The sequence below is a fragment of the Bombus huntii genome, chromosome 13 (assembly GCF_024542735.1).
Source record: "Bombus huntii isolate Logan2020A chromosome 13, iyBomHunt1.1, whole genome shotgun sequence".
Lineage (NCBI taxonomy): Eukaryota > Metazoa > Arthropoda > Insecta > Hymenoptera > Apidae > Bombus > Bombus huntii.
In genome coordinates, this window is record NC_066250.1 from 125,738 (window position 1) to 149,241 (window position 23,504).

The window sequence follows — 23,504 nt, forward strand, 5'->3', positions numbered from 1 at the left end:
TCTTCCAGCTTTATCCCCTACTGCTGTCATATGAGGTTTATTCACATTGTCTTACTTCATTTAAATCTCAAAGAATAAATAAACGTTGGCACTATACGCAAGTGATTAAGAGTTAATATTAAACTCAACGACCATATTTTTAATATGCTTTATTCTTTAGAATCTTGGTAACACGTTTCGTTTTATACAAGAATGTCACTAGCTATTAGTATTTCTCATACGATCGATATGGTTTGGTTTATTTATCGGTCGAATATGTACACTTTAGGTTATACATGTTGATGTAAAAGTGAGATGACAAACGAATGACATCGCATGTATAGTAAATGAATAAAATTATGTATTGTTTCATTCAACAAAGGAACAGATTTGTGAGAAAAATAATTAAGTTTTATGAAAGAAATGGAAGAAGAAAGAAAGATTGTGGAGAACAAACCCGCTGTACTTTACGGATAGATTAACCGTAGATAGATGAATTTAAATCATATATAAACGAAACAAATTCTTTAACAAATTATTGATATCAAAATATTTCAATGTCGCACAGACTTGTGTAGGTAGTGCTTAAGACCTGTGACGAATTTGTATACCATATTTCAGGTAACATAGTCATTTAAATGTCTAGAAAATGAGTCTAACATACTAACACAAAGTAATAATTTAATGAAAATGTGATATAACAATTTAGAAGCTCGAAAAATTATGTAATAATTTCCTTGCAAAAGGAATTTCTAGATTCTAGATTATTATATAGTATCATTATCCTAACATAGATTTCATCAATCTTGTCCAATAACATATATTGTATATAAAACAGGTTTAATAAATGAAAATCATATCTAAGTTAAAGTAAAATTATATTCTGCAAAAAGTTAGCGGAATCTTGTCTTATTTAAATTAAATTTTTTAAGATATTGAAGCGATGAGCTCAATATTTTTTAAGATATTGAAGCAGTTACGCGGTTGCGTCAAAGTGTAGAGAACGTTGCGTCGCCATTACGCAGAGCTGCCATTAAATCGAAAAAGTTCCTAAAAATGCGGCGTCTGCTAGATCGCTAAGAGTGTTTTGTTAACAGAAAAAACGTAATTTAATCTAATCTGCTAGAAAATTTGAACTACTGTTTCCACGAAATGGGCTTGTTAAGCTTACCCTTTGATGTTTATGCGATAGCAACCTGCTCCGGTTAAAATGATATCCATTTTATAAATATCGGTCATGTCATTGACGGTGCATAACCTATATGTGATGTTTCTAACGTAAAGTATGTACCTAATTGTCGTCTAAAAATTGAAAATACATTTGATTAAATGATGAGAGATGCGTACCAAGGGCCTGCTATTGTTGCTTATCTGCATAGCAGGAAGCAGCATTATCTTCATTGCTTTCAGCAATCAACGACCTTCCATTCAAACTCTAGTTACAGAGACACACAAGCAATTACGAAACTTCCAAGTAAATATTACTGTAATATTCTCTGTTGATTGATTGTTATTATAGAGTATTAATAATATAATGATTATATACTGTTAATTTTTCCATATTTTGTAATCTTTCCAGGAAAATTTGAAAGACGTTGAAGAAAAGCGCTTGGTGACAGATTCCAAGTATCTTGCGATGCTTGGGCTCGATGGGCAAACAAGCACAACACCTTTTAGTCTTAAATCTCAAAATGTGACTGTTGTCTCTCTTATTAGGCCTGGAAACGAACAACATATTTACGGCTTTGTGAGAAATATCAGTCACTTTTTGCCAAATAACAGTATTGTCGTATATAGCGTCGGATTGAACGACGATTCTCTGCAAAGTATTAGGACAGCTTGCAACTCTACGAAATGTAATGTGATTCATTTTGATATAAGTCTATTTCCGGCCCATGTTGAAGATGATAGGCTACATGTTTATAGACCTCTAGTTATTCAGGTAACTAGATATTTGTAAATAAATAAATGTGTGTGTGTGTGTGTGTATGTATGTGTGTATGTGTGTGTGTGTGTGTGTGTGTGTATAAAGTATGTATATAAAGTAAGGCGAAGCAAAGAATTTTGCTACTCGGTTTTTTTTCGTATGTTGCAGACAGCTTTAAACACATTAGGAAATATACTGTATATGGATTCTAATATGCGTTTGAATTCTTCAGACATTTCAAAGTATCTTTCACCAAAATCTGGGATTTTAAGTTGGCCTACAAGGCATGCGATTAGCTCTTTAACACACCCAAAGATGTACGAATATTTTCACGTTTCTGCAGAAAGTTTCTTCTTTCTTCCTTTGATAAGAGCATCGCACTTAGTAATTAGAAATGTTAAAGAAATTAGAGAGAAAGTAATGTTGCCATGGGTTCAGTGTGCGCTGACAAGAGACTGTATTTGCCCTATCGGTATATATGCTGAGAACAATATTTTTTCTACGTATTAAAATGTTGCGTTAAGACACGGCGGTGATTTTAGTACGTAAGTAATTGGAATTTATCATTGTAGGAGCTCAATCAGCAGGTTGCCGATTTAATAAGAAACCACAGTATCGGTATTCCGGTTGTCACGCGTATGACGCCTCTGCACTGAATATCGTACTCGGATTGCACTTTAATTTCGATGATACGTATTATGTGCATCAAGGGCGAGAAACGTACTTTAATAGGGCACAACCAGAGGAGATTACGGAAGAGTATGTTACGATCACACGACAGAATAACGCGACTGAGTCGAACTTGCGGAATATCATATCAATTGAACGCTAATTTCCCTGATATCACGATTCATGTTAAAACATGAATCAAGCGATAGATCGATTAAGCACAAGTTAATAATAAGGATACATAGATAAGTTAAAGGATAAATAAAGAACTTTAGCGAACAAACAGTACTGTATATGTCTGTAGTGTAGTTAGTTACCTTAAAAAAAAATAATTTAGTCTGTGCACTTTGTTTGTAATTATCTGTGAATTATTTTTGAAAGTAAGTGAACATTGTTTCTCTAATATTTGTTTGAAATATTCATACCGTTGTCTTAATCAGGATGGGAACGAAATGAAATATGTATAGGATATGGTTAAGATCGACCGTGCATATCGTAATATATCGCGAAGCGATATCGAATGTGATCTGTTTTTCTTGTTGGTCGATCAGCAGAATAGCCTACATCAGCAATCAGGTGAGTTATCGAATGCGAACGTAAAGTGGGATCGCGTGTCGCTTAACGGAGGGTGTTCCGGATCGAAGGTGGCGCGCACCTCCATAAAGTTGGAAATCGGACCGCGGTATCACGCGCGAACGTACTCGTGTACAAATTTCTCGGTAAATTTCAAGTTGAAACCGGTAGTGCCGGTAATACGTCGCTAACAGGGATTCGTTGTTGTTTGTATAAACGAAAAGTGCAACATCGCGTGAAAGATGGACGAATATGCGTACACGAGTTGTATCGGGACAACGAAGGATTAGCGGAAAGACACGACCGGAAGCTAACGATATGTGACGAGTGATTAAATTTCGATATACTCTTGTCTGTTATATAATAATCTTGATCGCGTATTGCCTGACCAGAATTAAGGACGCTTGACGATGTTGGACAACGACGTTGACAGTTGGTATGATTGTAAGAGAGATGATATTAACGAGATGCATAGCGTAAACGACGCTGAGGCCAGAAACGGTGTATGTCTGATCAGTTCTAGTCGTTGGAAAAATGTTGCGTCCGATGATAGTCGGAGAAGAACCGGAACCTCTCGAAGCAATGGAACGATTCGCTGTGGTACGATTCCTACAAGTTCTAGATCCGGTACGGAAGTTCGATTCATTAATCCGGCAATTTACGCGGAGACATTGAACGGCGAGGATGTAGAACACGAGGTGGAAATTGAAGCGAAGGTCGGTTCTAGAGACGATGAACGTTTCGCGAGAAATTGCGGCGATTCCGCCGGAATCAGCGATATGATGTCCACACTGTCCATCAACAATGACCTGGCTGCTTCGTTTATGGATCACGCTGGTGACCAAGGTTCAGCCGAAGAAACGTATCGTTGTTATTCGTTAAATTCACCGACAACATGCGCATCCTTACGATCCGGTATTGTTCGTTCCAAATCCGTCACCTCGTGTAAGCATTCGAATCGAATCGAGAGACGTTGTAAAATTGCCGATAGAGCGGACAATAGCTACGATCTTTGTTCTACTAGGGATATCGAGTGGAAAATGCAGAGGTATCTCGTGTAGTGTCGTAAACGTAGTTATCTTGTACGAAATGTTGTATTACCTACAGATATAAATCTCTATTGTATATTTAATCGCGGTAGAAAAATGATTAAGTCGAAGACCGACGAAATACGATTTCTCATCAAGTAGGTATGCGTTTAATGGACAGCGAGTCGTGCAGGTCTCTACCTCATCGATATCCGATGTGAGAATAACGGGGAACGGGCGGAATGAATCGGATGTTGGCAAGAAGATCACTTACGGCGAGTGGATGCGAAAGAAGCAAGAAATGGCGCGACGGAAAAAGGGAGAGAAAGACGAGGCTGAACGGCAGAGGCAAATGGAGGAGGATAGGCTAGCTCGTGAAAAGGAAGAAAGAGAATGCCGCGATAGGGAGAATTTCGTCAAGTGGTCCGAGATGAAAAAGAAGGAAGAGGAGAAGAAGAAAGCTGTAGTAGAGAAGGAATTGGAGTTTCAGAAGCAATTGAAAGATTTGGAGGATAAAGCGGCTGTAGCGAAGACTTTGTATCTTCGTCAATGGGCTCGTAAAAAGAAAGAAGAAGAGAGAGGTAAAGAAAGCATCGGGGTTTTCCTTCGTCTCGTTGATGATTTGTAAACATTTACGATGTTTGTGTAGCATGCCAGAAGAAAGAGGAAATGAAGCGGAAAAAGCACGAGGAAGAAAGGAAAAAGAGATTAGAGGAGAGCACGAAAGCCTACGAAAACTGGCGAAAGATGGCGAAGAACAAACCGAAACCCGCCACGCAAGGGCTTCTGCGTCAGTTGCTTCATTTTGTCTTATATACGTATAGAAATGCTTTCAAATGGTAGAAATGTAATAATACGACATTTTCACCTATTGTCAGCTCATCAAAAAGCCAAGCCAGCGTACGTGAATCCTACGCCGTGGCAGCGAATCGTCGACGATAGCGAGGACGTGGAGCAGGATGCGTCGAATGTCGGCGGAAAAACGCAAGGTCAGCCGAGGATGAGCAGTAAGAGAAGCGCTGTGTCTCGTCAGTGATTAAATGGTCGATCGATTGGAACTCGTTGGAACTCGGCGAAGCTACGTGGTTTTCAGTTTGAAGTTTGAAGAACGATCGCATAGTTTCATTATTACGACTCGAAGCGAGATAGAATTAGAAAGAAGCGACGGACGGAACCGAATACGAATTGAATACGAATTGAATGTGAGCAGCGCTTTTGGATCGCAGACTGTCGCGCGTGCGTGTGTGTATGTATGTGTGTGTGTGTGTGTGTGGTACAGACAGCAGTTGTTTTAGAAAAGACATATCGTACGATTAGAACGTAGAGGTATAGAACGATTAGACGTATAGTAGATAACTTCATTTCCTAGCAGATATTTTTCCCTTTTTTACAACCTTCGACGTTCGTCCGCCTATGATCAATGGATATTAACGTATATCTGAAGTTAATCGCGAACAGCGTTTATCGGTCAATATTTAGATGCGTTAAGTCGATGTAATTGAAAGTTCGTAGTAGATGGTAAGGAAGAGAAAGAGAAAGAAGAAGGAGAAGTTGCGCGAAGGTAATTGAAAGAAACGTATAGGGAGAGAACTGAATACTCTTGTTATTTGTATTATTAATGCTAAATAATAGCGTACTGTATATTACATGACGTAGATTTGTTACATAATCGTAACTTTTACACGGGGGTCAGGTGAGTGCTTTCTACTTGTTCGTTACGCCAGGCGTATTTCGAGAAAAAGAATTTCAGAGACCAGTGAAAAACGACAATTCGAATACATACAGAAGAGGACGTCGATGTATATATGGCGGATGTCATGCATTTTAGCCAAGTATTTAAAGGTGTAAGCGAACAATTACACGGTACGCAGCATCGGTCAGCATCGCGCGATCGATCTACTTGACGAAACTTTCCTCTTCTTCTCGAAGTCTCTCTATATCCGATTTGTTCATGAAATAGTAGGAGGGTTGCCGTGATTTCTGGAAATTCAAGGCAACAATCATTTCCATCGAATCGTCGATCGTTCGTTAGAACGAAGGATAGAGATTTCTTACTAAATCTTTGACTATGCGTTTTGCACCCGCTTTTATAAGAACGTTGCTTAGTTCTTCGACAGATGGTAAACCCATTGCATAATGTAAGGCAGTTCTCTCCAACTAAAAATAGGGCGTTAAACGTATAAACGTATAAACGTATAAACGTATCGGATAATAATGAATCTGATTTGGTATTTTTACTTTAAGAATAAAATTAATCCTGTGCTTCTGTTTCGAAATGAACTCTTACATTGTCACCTATACGTAGAGTTTCTGGATACATTTTAGCAATGTAGCGAACCGTTTCTTCGTTCTCGCGAAGCACTGCGATGTGGAGAGCGCATCTGCCCATCGAATTCTTTCCCATTGCCAATAACTTTCCTCCTCCGTTGTTCTTACCTAACAGTTCTTTTACCCTCGCTACGTTGCCCGTTCTGATTTCGTGGTGCACCTGTTCACGTTGTGTCTGTAAAAGCGTCTCCTTAGTGTCTGTGTATTCTCGATCGTTACACCCTTGGAAAAACCGCTATATATAATAGGATTAATAAGATTATTCGTTTTGTTTTACCACGTAATTTGGAATGGATTGTAAAAATTGTACGGTTGCCTCTCTTCTTCGTTGTGCAGCGATCTCTACGATGTTTATTCCCTCGTCTTCCACGTCTAAAATATGGTCGTACCCTTCTAACAGTAGTTCCACTAATTTTTCAGTTTCACCTGAACAAACGTTACAACGAGCTTGATAAAAGTGCTGTTCGAAATTTGTCCGCAATTGCAAGCAATGTATTACCTCTTGCTGTCAAATAAGCTACGTATCGATCGATCTCGTCCATATTTTCTCGAATATTTGCCAATTCAGCCACGTCTCTGGCTGTTCTATACAATTCGTCTCTGAAACCAACGTTAACTTGGCTCTCTTGAAGCAAATGGAACAAGCCATCCTTTGGGTAAGATCGAATCGCAGCGAAGTGAATAACGCTTTGGCCGTGTTCATCCTGAAGGAACAGGATTTTCCATAAAAATCGTTTTGTTAGTTTTGTTAGTTTGAATCCCTTCTGAAATTCTATAGTTTAATAACGATCGACGCACTCTGTTTGGATTGCTAAAGGCTGACTCTGGCACGTCGGAATCTGGACTTTGTGGATAACCGGCATCCTCGTCCCCATTTTCATTTTCGATATTCTCTATGTTTTCTTCGGCCCGATCAGGGATGATCAATACGTTCGGCTCCTAACATATCGTACAGTTATCTATACTTGCTGTATGAAAATTATTCGTACGCGCATCTATGTATCTAGAGTTATTATTTACCTGTTGTTGCGCGCTGTTTTTCCTCTTATTGGCAAAGTTATATAAATACGTAGCCAGATATGTAACTGGATCGTTTGGACGGGTATTGGCAACTTCTGTCAAACCTCTGATCAATGGATCGCCGAGTGCTATAAAGATATGAACTTGGAGATTATGTTATATTTCGATTGGATCATGGAAATGTTCGTGTGTTCGTTCGTTTAACGTCGACTTACACGATGCCAAGTAGCGACCCTCTTCTTCTCGAAATATCGCTATATCAACCGGCTTGTCGTCTGAAAAGCGAATAACACTTTTATTTTCATCGACTAGAAGATACAAAAGGCAAAAACATATTGCACCTATTTCTCCGCTTTATAAAGCGTAATAAATTATTATTCGATCATTATTATGGGATCTCTGGCTTTTCTTTTACATCGATTTAATTAATTTACATCGATCGAGGCGCAATACGTTGCTAATGCTTTGCTCGTTTTTTCTTATTTATCTTATCCATCTTGTTTGAAAATACGAAAGAGGCAGATTCTTCGCAAAAGATAGGTGCATTGTGAACATTGAGTGCACAGCTGTTGGTTGCACTTTGGAAAACGCGTTGCGCACAAACAAATCTAGCACGATACAACGATCTCGGTATGCGGAAGCAGGTTTACACACGAGTAAGAGAATTTTACGATAGGAGTTACATCGATAGAAGCGATAGAAGCTATAGAAGCGATAGATGCGATAGAAGCGATAGAGGATTTTCGTTTACGTATAATCGTTCGCGTACAGTAGCCACTCGTAAAAACGTACGGTTCGTCGGTTCAAGTTGGAAAGACACGTGCTACGCCATTTCTGTTTCGTGTGAACATCGAACAGCTCGTGCATGACACATAAATCATCTTGCGATATTATTCAATTTATATAGAATCTCTGTGTAGCCGATTTTAGCCGGTTTTTAGGTACGTATACACACTTTACGTGTAGGTAGACAAGCATGGTGTCGTGCGACAACATGTCAAAGCGTCTTAACAATTGCCCATGTACCATATACCAATGGTTCATTTTACTAACCTAACGAACAAAATCCAGCGTCCCTGCGAGCAGCTAATCTTTCATTTTCGTTTAATTAATTCGGTGCACGAGAAATAGAATAACGTTCGCACACGTCTTTCCAACGTCCCAACCCGTCTCTTTCCTTTTCTCTCCTCTCACTTTCGACTTTCGACTTTCCACTTTCCACTTTTCACTTTCGACTTTAGTTTGCTTATGGACGGTCAATCGACGCATCGGCTCGATATACGGAATTATCACACAAGCATTCCACGTATAAGCGTATTATTCGGTTATCAAGAAAAAAGAAAAAGGAAAAAAAGAAAAATGAAAAAGAAAGAAAAAAAGTATAGGAGCGTTGAATAACATGGACGAGGAAAGACAGAGTCTTTCGTTGATCGTTTTAGCGTCCCCTCTCCGCGACGATTTTAATTCTGGAAACGTTTAGCACTGTTCCGTTTGCGGAAAATTCCCGCGATCAAAGTTGCAATCTTCAACGAATTGTTTATCGATAGTTCCTTCTCCAACGCCAGGATATTCAGAACAGCTCTGGAGAAATCTTGAAGGGTCTGCAGCTCGGTGATACTCAACGATTGCTGGTTACCGATTCGAACCATATCCCGTTTCGCTGTTTCTTGTATGCTTAATCCACGAACTACACACAGATGCTTCAAATGATCAAATTCCTTCGACAATTCCGGGAACCTGATTATCGCGTTAAACCTAAGAGTATTGCCAATGGCGTACGGTCGTGCGCCGAGGAAGCCCAGCTTCTTGTCTCTCTTGAATTTCATTCTTTCGTCGAGCATCGTCATCACCTTCGCCAGCCTTACGTAGCCACGACCGATCGAACCCGGTCTGTTCTCGCTGGTGCGACAAATAACCCTCAGGTGATCCTGAACGTTCACCCAAGCAGCTAGGTCACCGGCAGAGGCGACGTAAACTCCTCGGCCGTAAGGCCAGTGCTTCCCATGAAGACGTTTGTCATCGTGAACTTCAAGATCCGTAATAGGCAATAGCAAACCGGCTGCTGCCAGTTGGGCTCTGATCGGACTCGGTTGATCCAGAATTTCGCTAAGGGTAAAGTAAGTTCCGGCCTCGTCCTCGCTGCTACCCTCCGCCACCATTGCCGAGATCTCTTGGCTCATCAATTCACTGGTGATCTCTCGTTCCACCTCTTCCAGCTGGTTCACCGTAAGCGTCAAGGGAAGCGTGTAACTTTCCAGATTTCTGCAACACTCTATCACAGCAGCTTGAACGTATTTGGCCGGAGGATCGAGGTCGTACGCCTCGATCGCCGACACTGTCAGTTCGTCCAACGTGTCGGCATTCTCTTCGCTGTCGTCGTTCTCGTTGTAAAAGAACCTCGGCGGAGGGTGGTCGGGAAGATCACCGCTGGCAGTCACGCAATGTATGTCCCTGATCAGAGGGTCGAAAAAGTCTGCGAACACGATGTAACTTTCGTAGTCCGGCGCTACCACCGACACAGACTCGTGCTCGTCCACGTTGCTGACCACCGAATAAGCGCTGCCCGCCTTGCTGTTGCAAGCCGAGTTACCGTATTTTTTTAAAGCGGGCCAGATCACATCAAAGAGATTGTGGTCCATGCGTGTCACACGGTGCTTGATACGATCGAATACGGGCCGTTTCAGGCAACGGCCGATCAGTGTGCCGGAGTTCCCGGCAGATTTTGGCGTCGTACCGTGTCTTACGCCGATCAGAAGACGGAAACATCTCTCCAAGGTAGCCAGGGTCTCTGGTTCGGTTATGTCTCGACGCGCGGAATACGTGTCGCCTCCGGGAACTGTTTTCCTCGAACGTGCACATCAGCGCGAGGACGTCCGACGGTGGAAGAAGTGGAAGAAGCGAAAACGTGAACAACCGATTAACGTGCGACCGAACAAACGTGAACAATAGATTAATCAATTATCATCAGTCAAGAATAATTATTTACGTTGTCTTGGTTGTTGAACGTGTCAGCAAATTCTACCACCTTATAATCGATTTTAATCGATTCTTTCGACTAAACATTTTTCTAATTAATTTTTCCAACATCTTTGTGGCTAAATCAATCGACCGGTTTGTGGTTACGGGGCAAATACCTTTCGATTACTGTATAAGAAAGATTATGTAAATTGCGACGACGATCTTGATAGACGATGGGAAAACTAACGCGTGCGAAAAAACAACGTGACGATGACGATCGATAACTACAAGTTGGTCCATGTTCGGCAACTAAAACAGTTTAGATGGTATTTCTATGTTTCCAGAGCAAAAACGCAAATCGCTGTAAACGATCGTAGCACGGAGTACAGTTTGTTAGTGAACGATGCTGGTGCTGGTAAGTGCGTTGTTTGAATAAAATACCTTTGTCCACCAACATCTCGTCGGCGAGCTTCTCGTTAACTCCGAAATCGCGGAGAAGCGATTTATGGGAAAATTCCGATTGGTTCTGTTTGTAATAGTCCGCCTTTTGACCCAGCTGTACCAATCATAAAATTAGCAATACATACATCGATTTTTAATCAGTTTTTAAATCAATTTATCCAACTGCATACTCGTGTCCAATATCGATCTGGCTTCCTTTACTTAAACCTATGAAAGACGCTGGCTTATCGATACAATGTACTCACATTGTCTTGAACTAAAGGATTGGCACCCAAATGAAGTAGAAGATTGTAGTAATGGCCGTTGTCCGCTATGGTGGCTGCATAGTGCAAAGGAGTTCGGCCATCGAGATCGATCGCATGCGCGGTTTCTGGAAACCTGCCTGCCAGATATCTAAAGGAAAGGCGAAAAATGTTCGTTTCGCTTGCGTGCTTTCGATTTCGTTAATTGTCCATTAAATTTCCATATTAATTTACCTGATAACGGTGGTGTTTCCAAATACAACGGCAACGTGAAGAGGCGTTGCGCCGTGCGGCGACGATCCGTCTCTCGCAACGGCAAATTTGCGCCGATCTAAGGCGCTCTGCAGATCTCTCAGGTTTCCTTCTTGCGCTGCCATGTGTACAGCATGAATTTTCCCCTGAAACGAACGATCGTTAAAAATCGGTAATCTCTTTCGAGAGCTACGAATTAGTCGTTGAAAACACGACTGGTTACCTAATTGATCTGGATAAGTCAACGACTATTCGATACGAGTAACTATAACGGCACGCAAGGTGCACAGCGGTTGGCGCAACATTCGCAAAACATTGAGCACTGTGTTAAAATAATGATAAAAAAAGGAGCCGTAAAATTTTCAACGTGTTAGGTAATACGATATGCGCTTTCACATATACGTATGTATAATACTAGAAGAATAAGGATAGATTGGTGGTAAAGAGAAGGTGGAAGGAAGACGCAAAAGAATCAGAAACGTTTAATATCGATCGTACGTTCTGCAAGCATCGAGTATCATCTACTACGTAGATTTCCACGTTATTTCCACATTACCACATAGATAGAGCATCATAGGTATACGAAAGGTATCTATATATGAAAGGTGTGAATGAATCGATCGAATCGCGCGGATCGATACAACTCGATCGTCTTAGGTGAAACAACGAATGGACAAAGATTGGTCAGTAACGAAAGATAGTTAATAGCCCGAGAAACGACTGCGTTCTTCCTTTATGCTTGTGTATCTTTTTAACATTTTGGCTTATCGCTATATTTTTTCAATGTTCCGCCAACATCTGTTTTATTTTCAAATTGCTTTCGCGCTTCCAGCGTCACTTGTGCCACCGTCATAACTATCGTTCCGCCGCGTGGCCGTGAAAAACTCTAAATTAAACAGACTCGCTACGACGCGTGGACGACGAGTTACCGATTAACCAGTCGACACAGGCAAACCAATCAAGACCAATTTGTCGTCATTTACGTTTTCGACGAAACTCTTTTCGCAAACCTCTGTTTGCGTTGAGAGACGCGACACGAGGGAAAAGACGAGTGCTTTTGTACGCAATACCATGTAAGAAGGGACACGATCGATGAATGCCTGCAGCTCAGGATTGCCCGAATGTCGGCCGACCAGTCTTCTGCCTTCGCCACTTAACACTAACGCGGCCAATTGCTCCATGTTGCCGGTCTCCAGCAGCTTCTCGATTTCCGGGTCCGCCGTCATGCTGCCCTCGTTTACTTCTGCTTGCGGAAGCTCCTCGTGTTCGCCGACGATTACCTGCTAATCATTTCCAGGTGCAAAACCATGCGCACCAACGACTCGTGCCGATCGATACGCGACAATATTAATCGTAGCTCGCAATCTAGATGCGGCAAATCGATCGTTCTCCATTACGAGCTTTGCTCGTACGCTGTTTGCGCGAAACACGATCGACTATCGAATAAGTCGTTTCTTTGTCTATTCACTGGTGTGTTTAGTGTTGGCTGATTTTGGTAATTGGATGGTAGAGTAGGACGAATGGAACAGTATCTGTTCTGGCTGGCTTTTTCACCGATTAACTGCCAACGAGGTAGCCGATTTAGAGGGTAGCTTTAGGGATTGACGATTAGATATGGACACGATTAGCCGAGAATTACATTTTAAGGATAGTTTTCGACGAATTGAATGTTTAATATTTCGATATTCGTATATTACGCGTTAACGCGTATATTTGTTGTTTCAGATTCGTGAGAAATGGCGAAGTAAATATATAAGTAATAAAAGTAAAAAAGAAAAGAAAAGAAAAGAAAAGAAATCAAGAGGATTTTCATACTGAGAACTTGTATTTGTTATTACTTGTTGTTTCTATAAAATAATGACTCGATTCTTCCATATTTGCCATGTCGTCATACTTTAATACGATTTCGAGAAACGCAACGATGAAACATCAAAATTATTGAAAAGAACGTTGCATGCAATGCGGTAGTTGCCGTATCTTTAGCATCTCGACTAAAATTAATGAAAAACAAAATATACATTTCCATGCGTTTGTCTGGGTCTGTAGTGCGCAAAAGTCATAACAGAAGTTCCTTGCTTAGTTATTTATTTATTGGCATATATTTGTGCGTGACAAAGAGAAAATATACTGTTATAATATCGATCATTCTTTACTTTCGATATACATGATAGCCTAATTACATCCTGTCACTTGCAACAGCAACCGTAAATCGCTCGTTATACCTGTAAGCTACCTAACTATACACGAAAGAATAATCGAAACCTATCATAGGATCTACCAACGTCTTTTGCCTTTCGACCCTATATTTATATTTCTCTATTTCTACCGATACTAAGATCACGTTATAACATTACTATTTATTTTATACTTTTTTATGTCTCTCGCTCAACGATACAAGTCTTATCATAAACCATAAGTTTATACTTTTGTGCTAGGCAATTCCTGAAAATTCGATTCGTTTAAGAGTTAGGATGACTGTACCTGGTCTTCGTCGTTCCCTGGATCATCAACACCAGAGTCGCCTGTACTCGGCTCGTTTCTTTCTTCTTCCTCCGCTTTGTTTCCCTTCTGCTGCTCGGTGGCCTCTTCCATTTTCGGGGCTCCCTCCGTGTCTGCAGGCTCTCCTTCCTCTTTCTCCTCTTCTTCCTCTTCCTCTTCCTCTTCCTCTTTCTCTTCTTCTTCTTTCCTCTCTTCCTCACCTTCTATTCCCTTTGGCTTCAGCTCTTCCGCAGTTTCGTTCTCCGCATTGGAATTTTCCTCGGTTTCCGGGGCCGCTGTACCTGTTACCACGTCATCGTCCGAAGACCTCTCTTCAGTGTCTTCGGGAGTGTTTGCTCCCTCGTGTTCTTCCTTATTTTCCGTGGTTTCTGGTTCTTTGGATTCTTCTGCATGTTCCACGTTTTCACGTTCTGCCTCCCCTTCCTCTGTATTTTCCGTATTTTCCGTATTTTCCGCATTTTCCGTATTTTCCGTATTTTCCGCATTTTCCGTATCCCCCGTATTTTCAGTAGGTTCCGCGCTTTCTCTATTGGCCGCATCTTCTGCATCTTCTGCACCTTCATGATTTTCTGTGTCTTCTGCGTTTCCCTGTTGCTCCTTCTCGTGATCCTCCTCGACATTTTTTATCTGTTTCATAAAATGATTAATTTATCTGATTCTTCGAATCTCGAAATAAAAACTCTAGAAGATTATTTTTCGATTTTTGTCGCTAATAAAAGGAATCGTGTTACGGAGAATCGTAGAATTTCGGTTCTTAAATTAAAATTCTAAAATGTTTTAGAATTTTACAATTTATTATAATCAGACTGCAGACATTTACGCAAATACGTAAAATTTCGTAAAATGTCGTAAAATTTCGTAAAATTTCGTAAATACGATTAAACAAATGGAAGATCAAGCAAATGGAACTTGGGCGGAAGCTTGTTTCGGCCATTGGATAGCTATATCGCAACAAGTGCCGTACTTTCGATATATATTTTGCCACATATGCATAAAAATGAAATTTACCGTAAATGCATAAAAATTCGCAGTCCAGTTATAATAAAAATATCGTCGTGAGCGATTACTTGTTCCATAGATCTACTCAAGTTTTTCGTTGTCGACTCCGCGCTACCAAATGCGCTATCGATATTCGCACTGCTGGCTTTTTTCATTCCTTTGGATATAGCTTGTTCCGCTTCTAGAATCCTCCAGTCCCAGTGTTTGGGATACGAAGATCCGGCAACTCGAGGTGCTTCCGGTATCACAGTTAACAGCGATTGGTCGATATCCGATGGCCGATTTTTGTAAAACGCCGGCGCCTTTTGTTTCTGATTAACAAATTTCAAGATTTAAATTTAACTTTGTTTTATCTCGGGGGAATAGCGAAAGAAATGTCATTTTCGCTAATTTCTCTAATCTCCGAGTTTCATTTTCTACACCATCCGGAACAATCGTTTATTTATCGATTATTCGAAAGTTGATTCCAGGCACTCACGTGATCTAATTTGCTCTCATCGGCTCCGTATTCCGTTATCAAATTATATAACGTTCCATCGTCTTTTGCTGCAGCCGCATAATGTAACGGCGTCTTGCCATCGTTATCCTGCGCCTCCACAACGAAAGGCCATTTTTCAAGAATTTCCCTCGCGATTTCCGTGTGACCCAAACCAGCAGCCTGTCGATTGCCAAACTTTGCGATAAAGAAAGAAGAAAAAGAGTAGAATTAGAAAGTGTATACCTTGTGCAAGGCGTTCAAGCCGTTGCCGTCTTTGGCGCAAAGAACGATGGGCGACGAGGCCTCGACCGTGCCCCTCAGCCCCTCTAAATCGTTATTCACCGTAGCTGCGTGAATATCTTTCGTTGTACTCTGTAAAACGATTTTTTACCATTACATTAAACTTACATTACATCGCATTGCATATTACGTATCTTATTATACGATCTTATTAACGATCTTATTATACGTGTTAAAGAATTTGAACGTTAATACGAACCATTATGAATGGTACGGCTTCTAAGAATCTTTTCACTCGCAGATTGTTGCTCGTCTCCATGCGTAATTTGTTGCCATGGCCTTCCCATAGGACCTGTTGTAGTTTCCCTATATCTCGATTGTGGATCCATATTCTTATATTGGAAGGTTTGAAGTCCAGAACTAGAGAAAACAAAAATTCTGTGTCAGCTACAGAAATTGTTGGACAAGTTCAATGGAAAAATGGCGTAACTGTATCGTATCGTCTTATTTTTTTAAATTCCGCTTAATTTTATCGACGACTATGGTTCGGTATGTCTGGCAAGTTTGAAATATTCGTTAAAGCAATCGTACGTATTAAATACTATAGGCGCGTCTGCCTGTATACATGGCAAGAAGCTTACGAACAACGTACAGGATAAAAATTATAATGACGCGACCTTTTCTCTCCAAGATACAACTGCTTCATTAAGGATTTACTACAAGCGACAAGATTTCTAACTATACATCGCGTGTCGAGGATATGTGATAAATGTTTTAGATGCTCGGGGGAATCCTCTTACCGGCAGATATCGATTTTCTGTCAACAATGTTCGCTACTTTTTCCCTGTAAAAGCTGTAGCGAGTTAACAGCAGGTCTTTACGGTTTTTAATAAATATCACTTAGACGAGTCCCTACAACCTTCCAATTAAACACGCATTGTTACGACACACGTCCGGTATTATCGATGAATCATCGATTTTTACATAACTTTAACAAGACAGTGACGCAGAGGAAATTAAACGGGATATCTTGCGCGTGCTTTCGACGAAGAATTACGTCGTACATTCGATAATCGTGTTTGTCTGTCTCTTGTGCCGTAAACACTTGATCAGCTGACGCAATAAATTGATAATCGTGATCTTTGTTGGGTGAAGTCGGCGATTCTTCTTGTAAGCCAGAATATACGTGTATAATAAGACGAAATATATATTCAAATAATAAAATATCGATCGATTTGCAAGTTTGAAGTAAACGACTAAACATATGCACGTATATAAAACTGTCGAATGGAAAATGTGAGATACAGGTGTATTTGGATTTCATTAAAATTATAATAATATATCCGTCGAATGTCTCCTCCTTTCGAGAATAGCGTTTCACTTTGACGTAGATCGCATGTTCCAGCGGATTGATCAATTTTTGAAAAGCCAACCGAGTGCACGGACCCTGTCACTCACTCGCACGTTCGCATCTACCTATATACATACGTTTCACGTATCCTTTGCTTTCTTGCTAAATAGATCGATCGATGTTGACAGAGATGCCATTGTACGTATTGCATGCTAACACTAACGATAAGTTATAGCGTGAAATGAGTAAATAGTAGGCAAATACAACGATTCCAATTATATTTAGTCCGATGGCCGGTATTATTAGAGTATCGGTTGATTTTGAAAATCCAGTGTTTCATTACATTCGACTCGCTCGATTCGTTACTCGAATCTGCGATACTTTGAAGCAAGTTCCAGCCGTTTATAAATTTATTCCAATAAAATTGCGCCCATTCGCCTTCGACTTTGTTCAACTAGGTATTATTCGCATTTTCTTCGAACAGTTTAGTACGCGGCTTCGTACATACACGGCTAGTGGAAGAACGTTGTACGAGTTTTTTCAGGAAACAGACTCGTTTGCCGATTCTCAAAAGAAATGTGTCATTTTCGTCTTACTATAGCTAGAATTTTGATCCTGCTCGTAAACATTGGTCGGAATATACTATTTCCATTACCGAATAATCTCGTCGTGCGATCGAGAGGACCTACAACAAGCTATCTTTACATCGTTATAACGTCAATAGGATTTCCGCCAGTAGTAGTTTTCGAGGATTCTTAAATAATTCGTTGGTCAATCGACCAGAGCGTGTCGTCATCCTATCGATCGAAGCGGTTTTCCTTGCCGTACAGACTTGAGTTCTATCGATTCTTCCGGGTCATTATCGAGAAGATTCCATAGACTATAGCGTATAAGCGTATAAGCGAATGTGTGACTGTGCCAAAGTGGGGAACGAACCAAGTGCACGATGCATCCCCACGTCTATTCTTCCAGTTGTTCTTAATCATAATGTTAATTATAACGAGCCATTAATCGTACGTTTGACAAAATCGAGTTGTTCCAATTAATATAAAAGTTCGCGACTACTTTTATCTGTTCAGGACCTGAGAAATTTCCGTGTGATATATTTTGCCAATTAAACGATTGCAGGCTTCTGCACGTACCGATGGAAACAAGATTGAGGAATCCGAGGAATCCGAGATATGTCGTCCAATCATCGTGAAAGGTGTAAAATCTAAAACAACTATGGGTGATTGAAAATGACTCACGTTCCTTGCCAGAGTTGGTCTTGCGACGAGACATGTTCTCCGCTTCCGGTAGCTCGACCTCCGAACTATGTTCCAAATAGTACGAAGCGGGATTACCCTTTTTGTCGATAATGCTCGCGTCACAGTCGTTTTCTATGAGAACATCCCAAATTGCCTCGGGATCTTTGCAAGCAGCACAGTAATGCAACGCGGTTCTTCCTTCCTAAGAGTAAGAAATACGACGTTTTAATCGTAGTCTGAATTATTTACAAAGTGCAAAAATCATCGACGCATTTACTGTAAATTGAAAATACGATAGAAGCTTCTCACGATTTTGCAAATTGAGAGAATTACCAGCGATCGATTGATTATCGCGAAAACGTCGATCGGACCTATTGAACGGTTCTCATAAACATTCGCCGTTCTCGGAATAACTCGAGCAAGCAATAGATTTCGGGAATAAAAAGCGCGATGGCCGTTACAGCATGAATATTTCCAGGCGCTTAAACAGCGAATATACGTGTAAACGGCGAATATAAAGATGGAATGGAGATTAAGGGCAGGAAAAGTTTGAGAAGCTGACATTTGCCATGTTGTAGGCGCTGCGTGCGCCTGGACGCCGAGTCCATGATGACTGCGGGGAAGAACAGGTGGTTTACGCTTTGTTACTAGCCGCGTCACGCGATGCGGAAAAGACGAGAGTCGCGTCGTTAGGAAAAACGACTTTTCCATTATTATTCGCCGGTTGGGTATCTCGGAACAAGCATAAGCGCGACTGACTAAATTTTTCGCTTTACGATTAGTCATCGATAACAGAGTGGAATAGTTATGAATATTTCTAAGAATTTTCAACTCGTTGATTGCTACGGTGGTCATCGGTGACCCGAGTTTACTATATTTATATATACATTCCTACTAAATTTTTTGAAATTATTAAAATAACGCAAGCTTTGCTTCGCGGATCGCAATACCCACGGCGAAATATCTACATAGAATTCGCGTGCTAGTTTACGCGTTAAAAAACTGTAATTCTCAGTAGGTTATTCGAATTTGATTTCGAGAACCTGAGCGAAACTTCAGCCTCGAAAATTCTATTCCTTATGCGGACGGTTGCACGATGCGATAAAGACACTTGGAAATGTTGCAAGTCTGGCAAAGTGAAAGTAAAATTACGCTAGGTTTGGACATCGACAACCTAGTTCGATCCAACTTTAGACCAAAGTTTTACGTGGATTTCAGATTGTCACTTAGGAGCCAATCTTACTTTATCTTTACACGATTCTTCTTTCGTCTTTTATCGAGAACAAAAATGAAGCGAAACAAACTACTACTACGTTATATCATCTTTGATTTATTCGTTACTATTCATCTGTGACCTTTTTGTACACACGTATATTCGTAAGCAGCACCTATTTCACCTTCGCGTCAAAATTAGTTTTTCTCCTGATCTAACCTGATCTAGATGGGTTGAGAGAAGATAAAAGGTACTTTCAAGTAAGTTTAAGTGGCAAACTATTACGAGTTGGATTGCGACCACAGATGTTCTGTACGAGATAGAGATGCGATAAATTCATTTTAAATCGACGGAAAACGAGAGAACAAATATAAAAAGAACGATACTTGAAAACTTCATACAAGGTAATTCTAAAAAAAAAAAAAAAAAAAAGATAACAAAGAAGAAGATAGTGGAGAATAAAAAGATCGTATGATAAAGATTACTTTATCTTTCTGCTGAACAGCGATGGGAAAATTGTGCGCAAGCCACTCGACGATATCTTGATGATCGTGGTAGACTGCCTTGTGAAGCAAAGGAGTGCCAGCTGGATCTTTCGCAATCGCCAGCTTTTTTTTAGGTTCTTCCGATACGAGCTTTTGCGTTTCCGCCAGAGAACCGCGCGAAACCGCGTCGTGCACGAAAGAGATTTTTGTCTGAAAGATACAGACAGATTTATCATTTTTTCTTCGTGTAAAGCTAATATATGTAATACTAATAGCTTACCAAATAATTTGGGAGTCCTTTTAGGAAGACTCTGGTTCTCAGGTCTGGAGAATATTCACCCAACAGACGTGCCCCGCGTCCTTCTAGAACGACATGTTCTAGTTTCTCAAGGTCTCCTCGCAGTAGCCAAGATTTCAACGTTGTCGAGTTCATCTACGCCACGATAATTAAACACGATCGATTATGATTCTAACGATTTCAGCCAAAATTCGATTTCGCGAAAGTCGCCATACTATTCGAAGTTACGGAGAAAAGCGTTGGAAAAAATATTTTTCGCGGAAAGTTGTAAGTTAATTCGCGGCGATACGCTGCCACGAATAAATCCTTGAAACACTCGCTATTGATTCTCCATCAAGCTTATCCAATCGAAACGGTCTGCATCCTGCACTGTCCAAGCTGTGTATCGAATCGCAGATTATTCGAATAAAATAAATTTGTTTCACGACGTTGCTTGCAACTTTAAAATAAACGAAGCAGTAAATTCCAAACTCTTCTTCAAATTATCTTATTAGCAAAAGTAACACAAATAAATAACGGGCACCGTAAATTGCTAAGTCGAAGAATTTGAAGATTGTACTCTGTAACTTTGAGTATGACAGCCGTGATACCTAGGACGTGAAATCTGAAAAGAGAATCAACTTGGAGGAAAGATGAAAGATGAAATAAGAAGATAATGGATAAAAATAAAAATAGAAAAGAGGACGAAAAGTATGCGCGACCGTGTTTTACTGTAATTAATAAAATTAGTTGAGAAGAGCTTTTATCGAGACATCGCAATTTAGTTTTTCCTGGTAGAATATCCAGCGGTGAATCCCCTGGTTCGTTGGTCGCGTGTGAAGCCAAACGTAATGTAGGAAAAATATAGTCAAACGCAAATACAGAGTGTGAAATAATTTTGACGTTATCGCTGTGAATTGCGTGTTTTCAATTCCATTTGCTTTGCGAAGAAGATATTCGCATGAGAAGAAAAAAATGTACGAATTAATACTCCTAGTAGGTATCCTATCTTAATTTGAAATACACAGAAGCCAATTTGCGAAGACACAGCAAAGCCAATGAGACACAGAGTCGATAAAAAAAGCGAAGATAAGATGCACGGCAAATTCAATTGCAATTTTTTATATTATTGGTGTATGTACAAGTATTGCTTGGTCATCTGATTACTCCTGTAGGAAACTGGCTGATAATTATACGTAAATTGTATGCGTGTTGCCGTTGTATGCGATGATAAGGTAATTTATTAATTTGCGGCCGGAAAATGTATTCTAGCGATCTAAAGATCAGAATGAAACTTATATACGTGGCATATACCTATACCTATATCTATACCTATGCCTATGCCAACGTTACTTACATCAAACCTTCTAAACCAATTATACGTACCGTTACGCGTAAATCGTGCATTCTAACACAAAAGATCGTTTGTTTAAAGAAAAATAAAGGAGACAAGAAGAAATATAAATACATGGCATTAAATAAATAAATAAATACAAGGTGCATAGATTGCAATAAAAACGCAAACGTAAGTGAAGAAGCATGTGTATCGTGCATATATAAGCGATTTTATATAATGTTCTCGCCGATCGTTCATCGTTCATCGTTTAATCGTCCTCGATGAATTACCTGATTGACTTGGCGTCACGAGATTCTCGTCATATCCAAGTCATAGTTCGCGGCACGAACCAATGGAAATGAACGGCGGGAGATGAGATGGAGAAGAGAACGTGTGCGATACGAGGAAGAGTCTCGCGGCGAATGAAGTCGATGCAGGGCGTCGCGACGCGCGCCACCTATGAACACGTTACCATAGGATTGGCCGGGTCATCGAGACCGGACGTTCCAAGTATACGGAAATGAAACACAATGGCGAATATAACAGCGTTTTGTAAGATTGTAGCGCTTTTTCGTATAGCGCTCGGATATAACCACGTATACAGATAGGATTTCGATTTTAGAGAAACGAAGAAAAAACGCGTATTTTCGCACGTTTAATTTCTTAATGAAAAATTCATACCAATCTTTTGGAAGTCGCTGCACAATCTAAGCATAAAAGTGGAACGCAGGTATTTCCTTCGGCGAATTAAGTGGAATTTTCACAGTATACGCGCAACAAGGTAATCGTTAAATTATTCAAGCCTAGGGGAATTACTTGATTTATTATTAGAGGCGCAACTTGGGACACTTTAAACGGAGTTGCTTCGAGTTTTTAGGCATTGTAGAAGAGAGATTTTTGTCGCTCGAAATGTAAGAAAGTAATTTTGGAAAATTTTTTCTCTCTTTTTTTTGTCATACTTGACCTTATTTTACCTATCGATGTTAGATATTCTCTGGCACATTTCTCTTTTCTCGTAGATTAGCAAATAATCAAGTATGACGTAGCTGATGATTAATGAGATACGGTACGAGAGATACGAATCACAGTAGCAAGAAAAGCATTAGGGAACCTTGAGCGCCCGTCACCGTCGCGCCGACTAAAAAAGTTGCTCAAGGTCAACATGAAATCGTTCGGTGATTCCCTTCGAAACGAACCTCTTCGAGTCATCAAAGACTCGGAAATTAGAAGATACTGTTAATCGTCAAATCGCGCAACGTGGAATTCACCAGCGAAAGTATCTTGTCGTTGGACGGAACGTAAGAAATTCATACGGGCCAATACGGAGGAGGAAAAGACTTTTCGTGGAAATGACGTTTCGTTTTCACGGCACGAACGCAAATGACAGATATTACGTATCGTAGTTAATTCTTCGTTTTTGTGGTAATTGGTTCTTAATTCTACCGGTCTACCCGTTCCAATCGCTCGTTCTTGACCGAATCGGTAACAAGCCGAATTGGTAACAAGCAAAAGCAGCGTTCATACCGTTCCGTAGCTTCGGCCAAAACGTACGATTCCGCCAGAATCTTAACCGACGATCCATTGATTTTATCATTTTCGATTCAAAGTTTCCTCTCCTCTTACGTCGCATAGCGGAAATGCTCGCTGTACCGTAATTATAGACTTAAACAGAGTTTGTATTCCTTCTCTTTTCTATACTTTTCGGCCGACTCTTGTTTCCATATTAACGATATTCTCTTTCGTATTTGCTTTCAGTTTCGATAAATTCGAACGCGAAATTCGAAGAGAGGTATTGCCAGGTAATCCAGTTGTTTCATATATAACAACCTTCTTTGCATTTCCTTCGTAAATATTTATCGTGCAGGTTTATCGAATCGTTTCGGTAAGAAAAATCCTTTGAACGACACAAGTGCTTCTTATTCATCGCTGACGTTCAATTAT

At 40.3% G+C, this 23,504-nt stretch overlaps 4 protein-coding genes across 9 annotated transcripts; 2 read left to right on the top strand and 2 right to left on the bottom strand.

The window, feature by feature from the left end:
* Positions 1-463: 463 nt before the first annotated feature.
* On the top strand, positions 464-2,858 carry LOC126872303 (uncharacterized). Its single transcript, XM_050632093.1, has 5 exons — positions 464-600; positions 912-1,453; positions 1,559-1,921; positions 2,075-2,378; positions 2,479-2,858. Exons 2-5 carry the CDS (start codon positions 1,319-1,321, stop codon positions 2,736-2,738), a joined length of 1,062 nt encoding a protein of 353 aa, XP_050488050.1. The 5' UTR covers positions 464-600; positions 912-1,318; the 3' UTR covers positions 2,739-2,858.
* A 143-nt stretch (positions 2,859-3,001) lies between these two features.
* On the top strand, positions 3,002-5,618 carry LOC126872312 (uncharacterized). Its single transcript, XM_050632113.1, has 4 exons — positions 3,002-4,196; positions 4,339-4,757; positions 4,826-4,966; positions 5,055-5,618. The coding sequence occupies exons 1-4, from the start codon at positions 3,559-3,561 to the stop codon at positions 5,210-5,212; spliced, it is 1,356 nt and encodes a 451-aa protein (XP_050488070.1). The 5' UTR covers positions 3,002-3,558; the 3' UTR covers positions 5,213-5,618.
* A 137-nt stretch (positions 5,619-5,755) lies between these two features.
* On the bottom strand, positions 5,756-23,501 carry LOC126872291 (uncharacterized). 6 transcript variants are annotated; one of them, XM_050632036.1, is made up of 21 exons: positions 21,854-23,501; positions 20,231-20,383; positions 19,951-20,160; positions 18,253-18,454; positions 15,914-16,074; positions 15,658-15,786; positions 15,415-15,594; positions 15,005-15,247; positions 13,920-14,564; positions 12,509-12,721; positions 11,421-11,584; positions 11,190-11,337; positions 10,924-11,038; positions 7,740-7,799; positions 7,525-7,652; positions 7,303-7,443; positions 7,004-7,208; positions 6,782-6,930; positions 6,464-6,679; positions 6,232-6,333; positions 5,756-6,156 (listed from the first exon to the last, which is right to left on the bottom strand). In XM_050632036.1, the coding sequence occupies exons 2-21, from the start codon at positions 20,381-20,383 to the stop codon at positions 6,073-6,075; spliced, it is 3,648 nt and encodes a 1,215-aa protein (XP_050487993.1). In that variant the 5' UTR covers positions 21,854-23,501; the 3' UTR covers positions 5,756-6,072. The 6 variants fall into 6 exon arrangements, with proteins under 6 accessions (XP_050487993.1, XP_050487994.1, XP_050487995.1 ...); XM_050632037.1 differs by having other exon boundaries at positions 12,509-12,718; positions 20,231-23,501; XM_050632038.1 differs by lacking the exon at positions 12,509-12,721 and having other exon boundaries at positions 20,231-23,501.
* Positions 7,793-10,376, bottom strand: LOC126872433 (arginine kinase; the record flags this gene model as incomplete). Its single annotated transcript, XM_050632382.1, has 1 exon — positions 7,793-10,376. A coding segment is annotated over one exon (1,392 nt), but the record flags the coding sequence as incomplete, so codon positions are not given.
* Positions 23,502-23,504: the final 3 nt, after the last annotated feature.

Excerpts from the sequence above, each read along its gene's own strand:
- LOC126872303 (XM_050632093.1), top strand. The coding sequence starts at position 1,319 with ATGCGTACCAAGGGCCTGCTATTGTTGCTTATCTGCATAGCAGGAAGC. Across the intron at positions 1,454-1,558 it reads AGCAATTACGAAACTTCCAA|GAAAATTTGAAAGACGTTGA; the intron begins GTAAATATTACT and ends TAATCTTTCCAG. Across the intron at positions 2,379-2,478 it reads AGACTGTATTTGCCCTATCG|GAGCTCAATCAGCAGGTTGC; the intron begins GTATATATGCTG and ends TTATCATTGTAG.
- LOC126872312 (XM_050632113.1), top strand. The coding sequence starts at position 3,559 with ATGTTGGACAACGACGTTGACAGTTGGTATGATTGTAAGAGAGATGAT. Across the intron at positions 4,758-4,825 it reads AAAGAAAGAAGAAGAGAGAG|CATGCCAGAAGAAAGAGGAA; the intron begins GTAAAGAAAGCA and ends ATGTTTGTGTAG. Across the intron at positions 4,967-5,054 it reads CGCCACGCAAGGGCTTCTGC|CTCATCAAAAAGCCAAGCCA; the intron begins GTCAGTTGCTTC and ends ACCTATTGTCAG.
- LOC126872291 (XM_050632036.1), bottom strand. The coding sequence starts at position 20,383 with ATGAACTCGACAACGTTGAAATCTTGGCTACTGCGAGGAGACCTTGAG. Across the intron at positions 14,565-15,004 it reads TGAGTAGATCTATGGAACAA|ATAAAAAATGTCGAGGAGGA; the intron begins GTAATCGCTCAC and ends TTTATGAAACAG. Across the intron at positions 6,680-6,781 it reads AATCCATTCCAAATTACGTG|ACACAACGTGAACAGGTGCA; the intron begins GTAAAACAAAAC and ends ACGCTTTTACAG.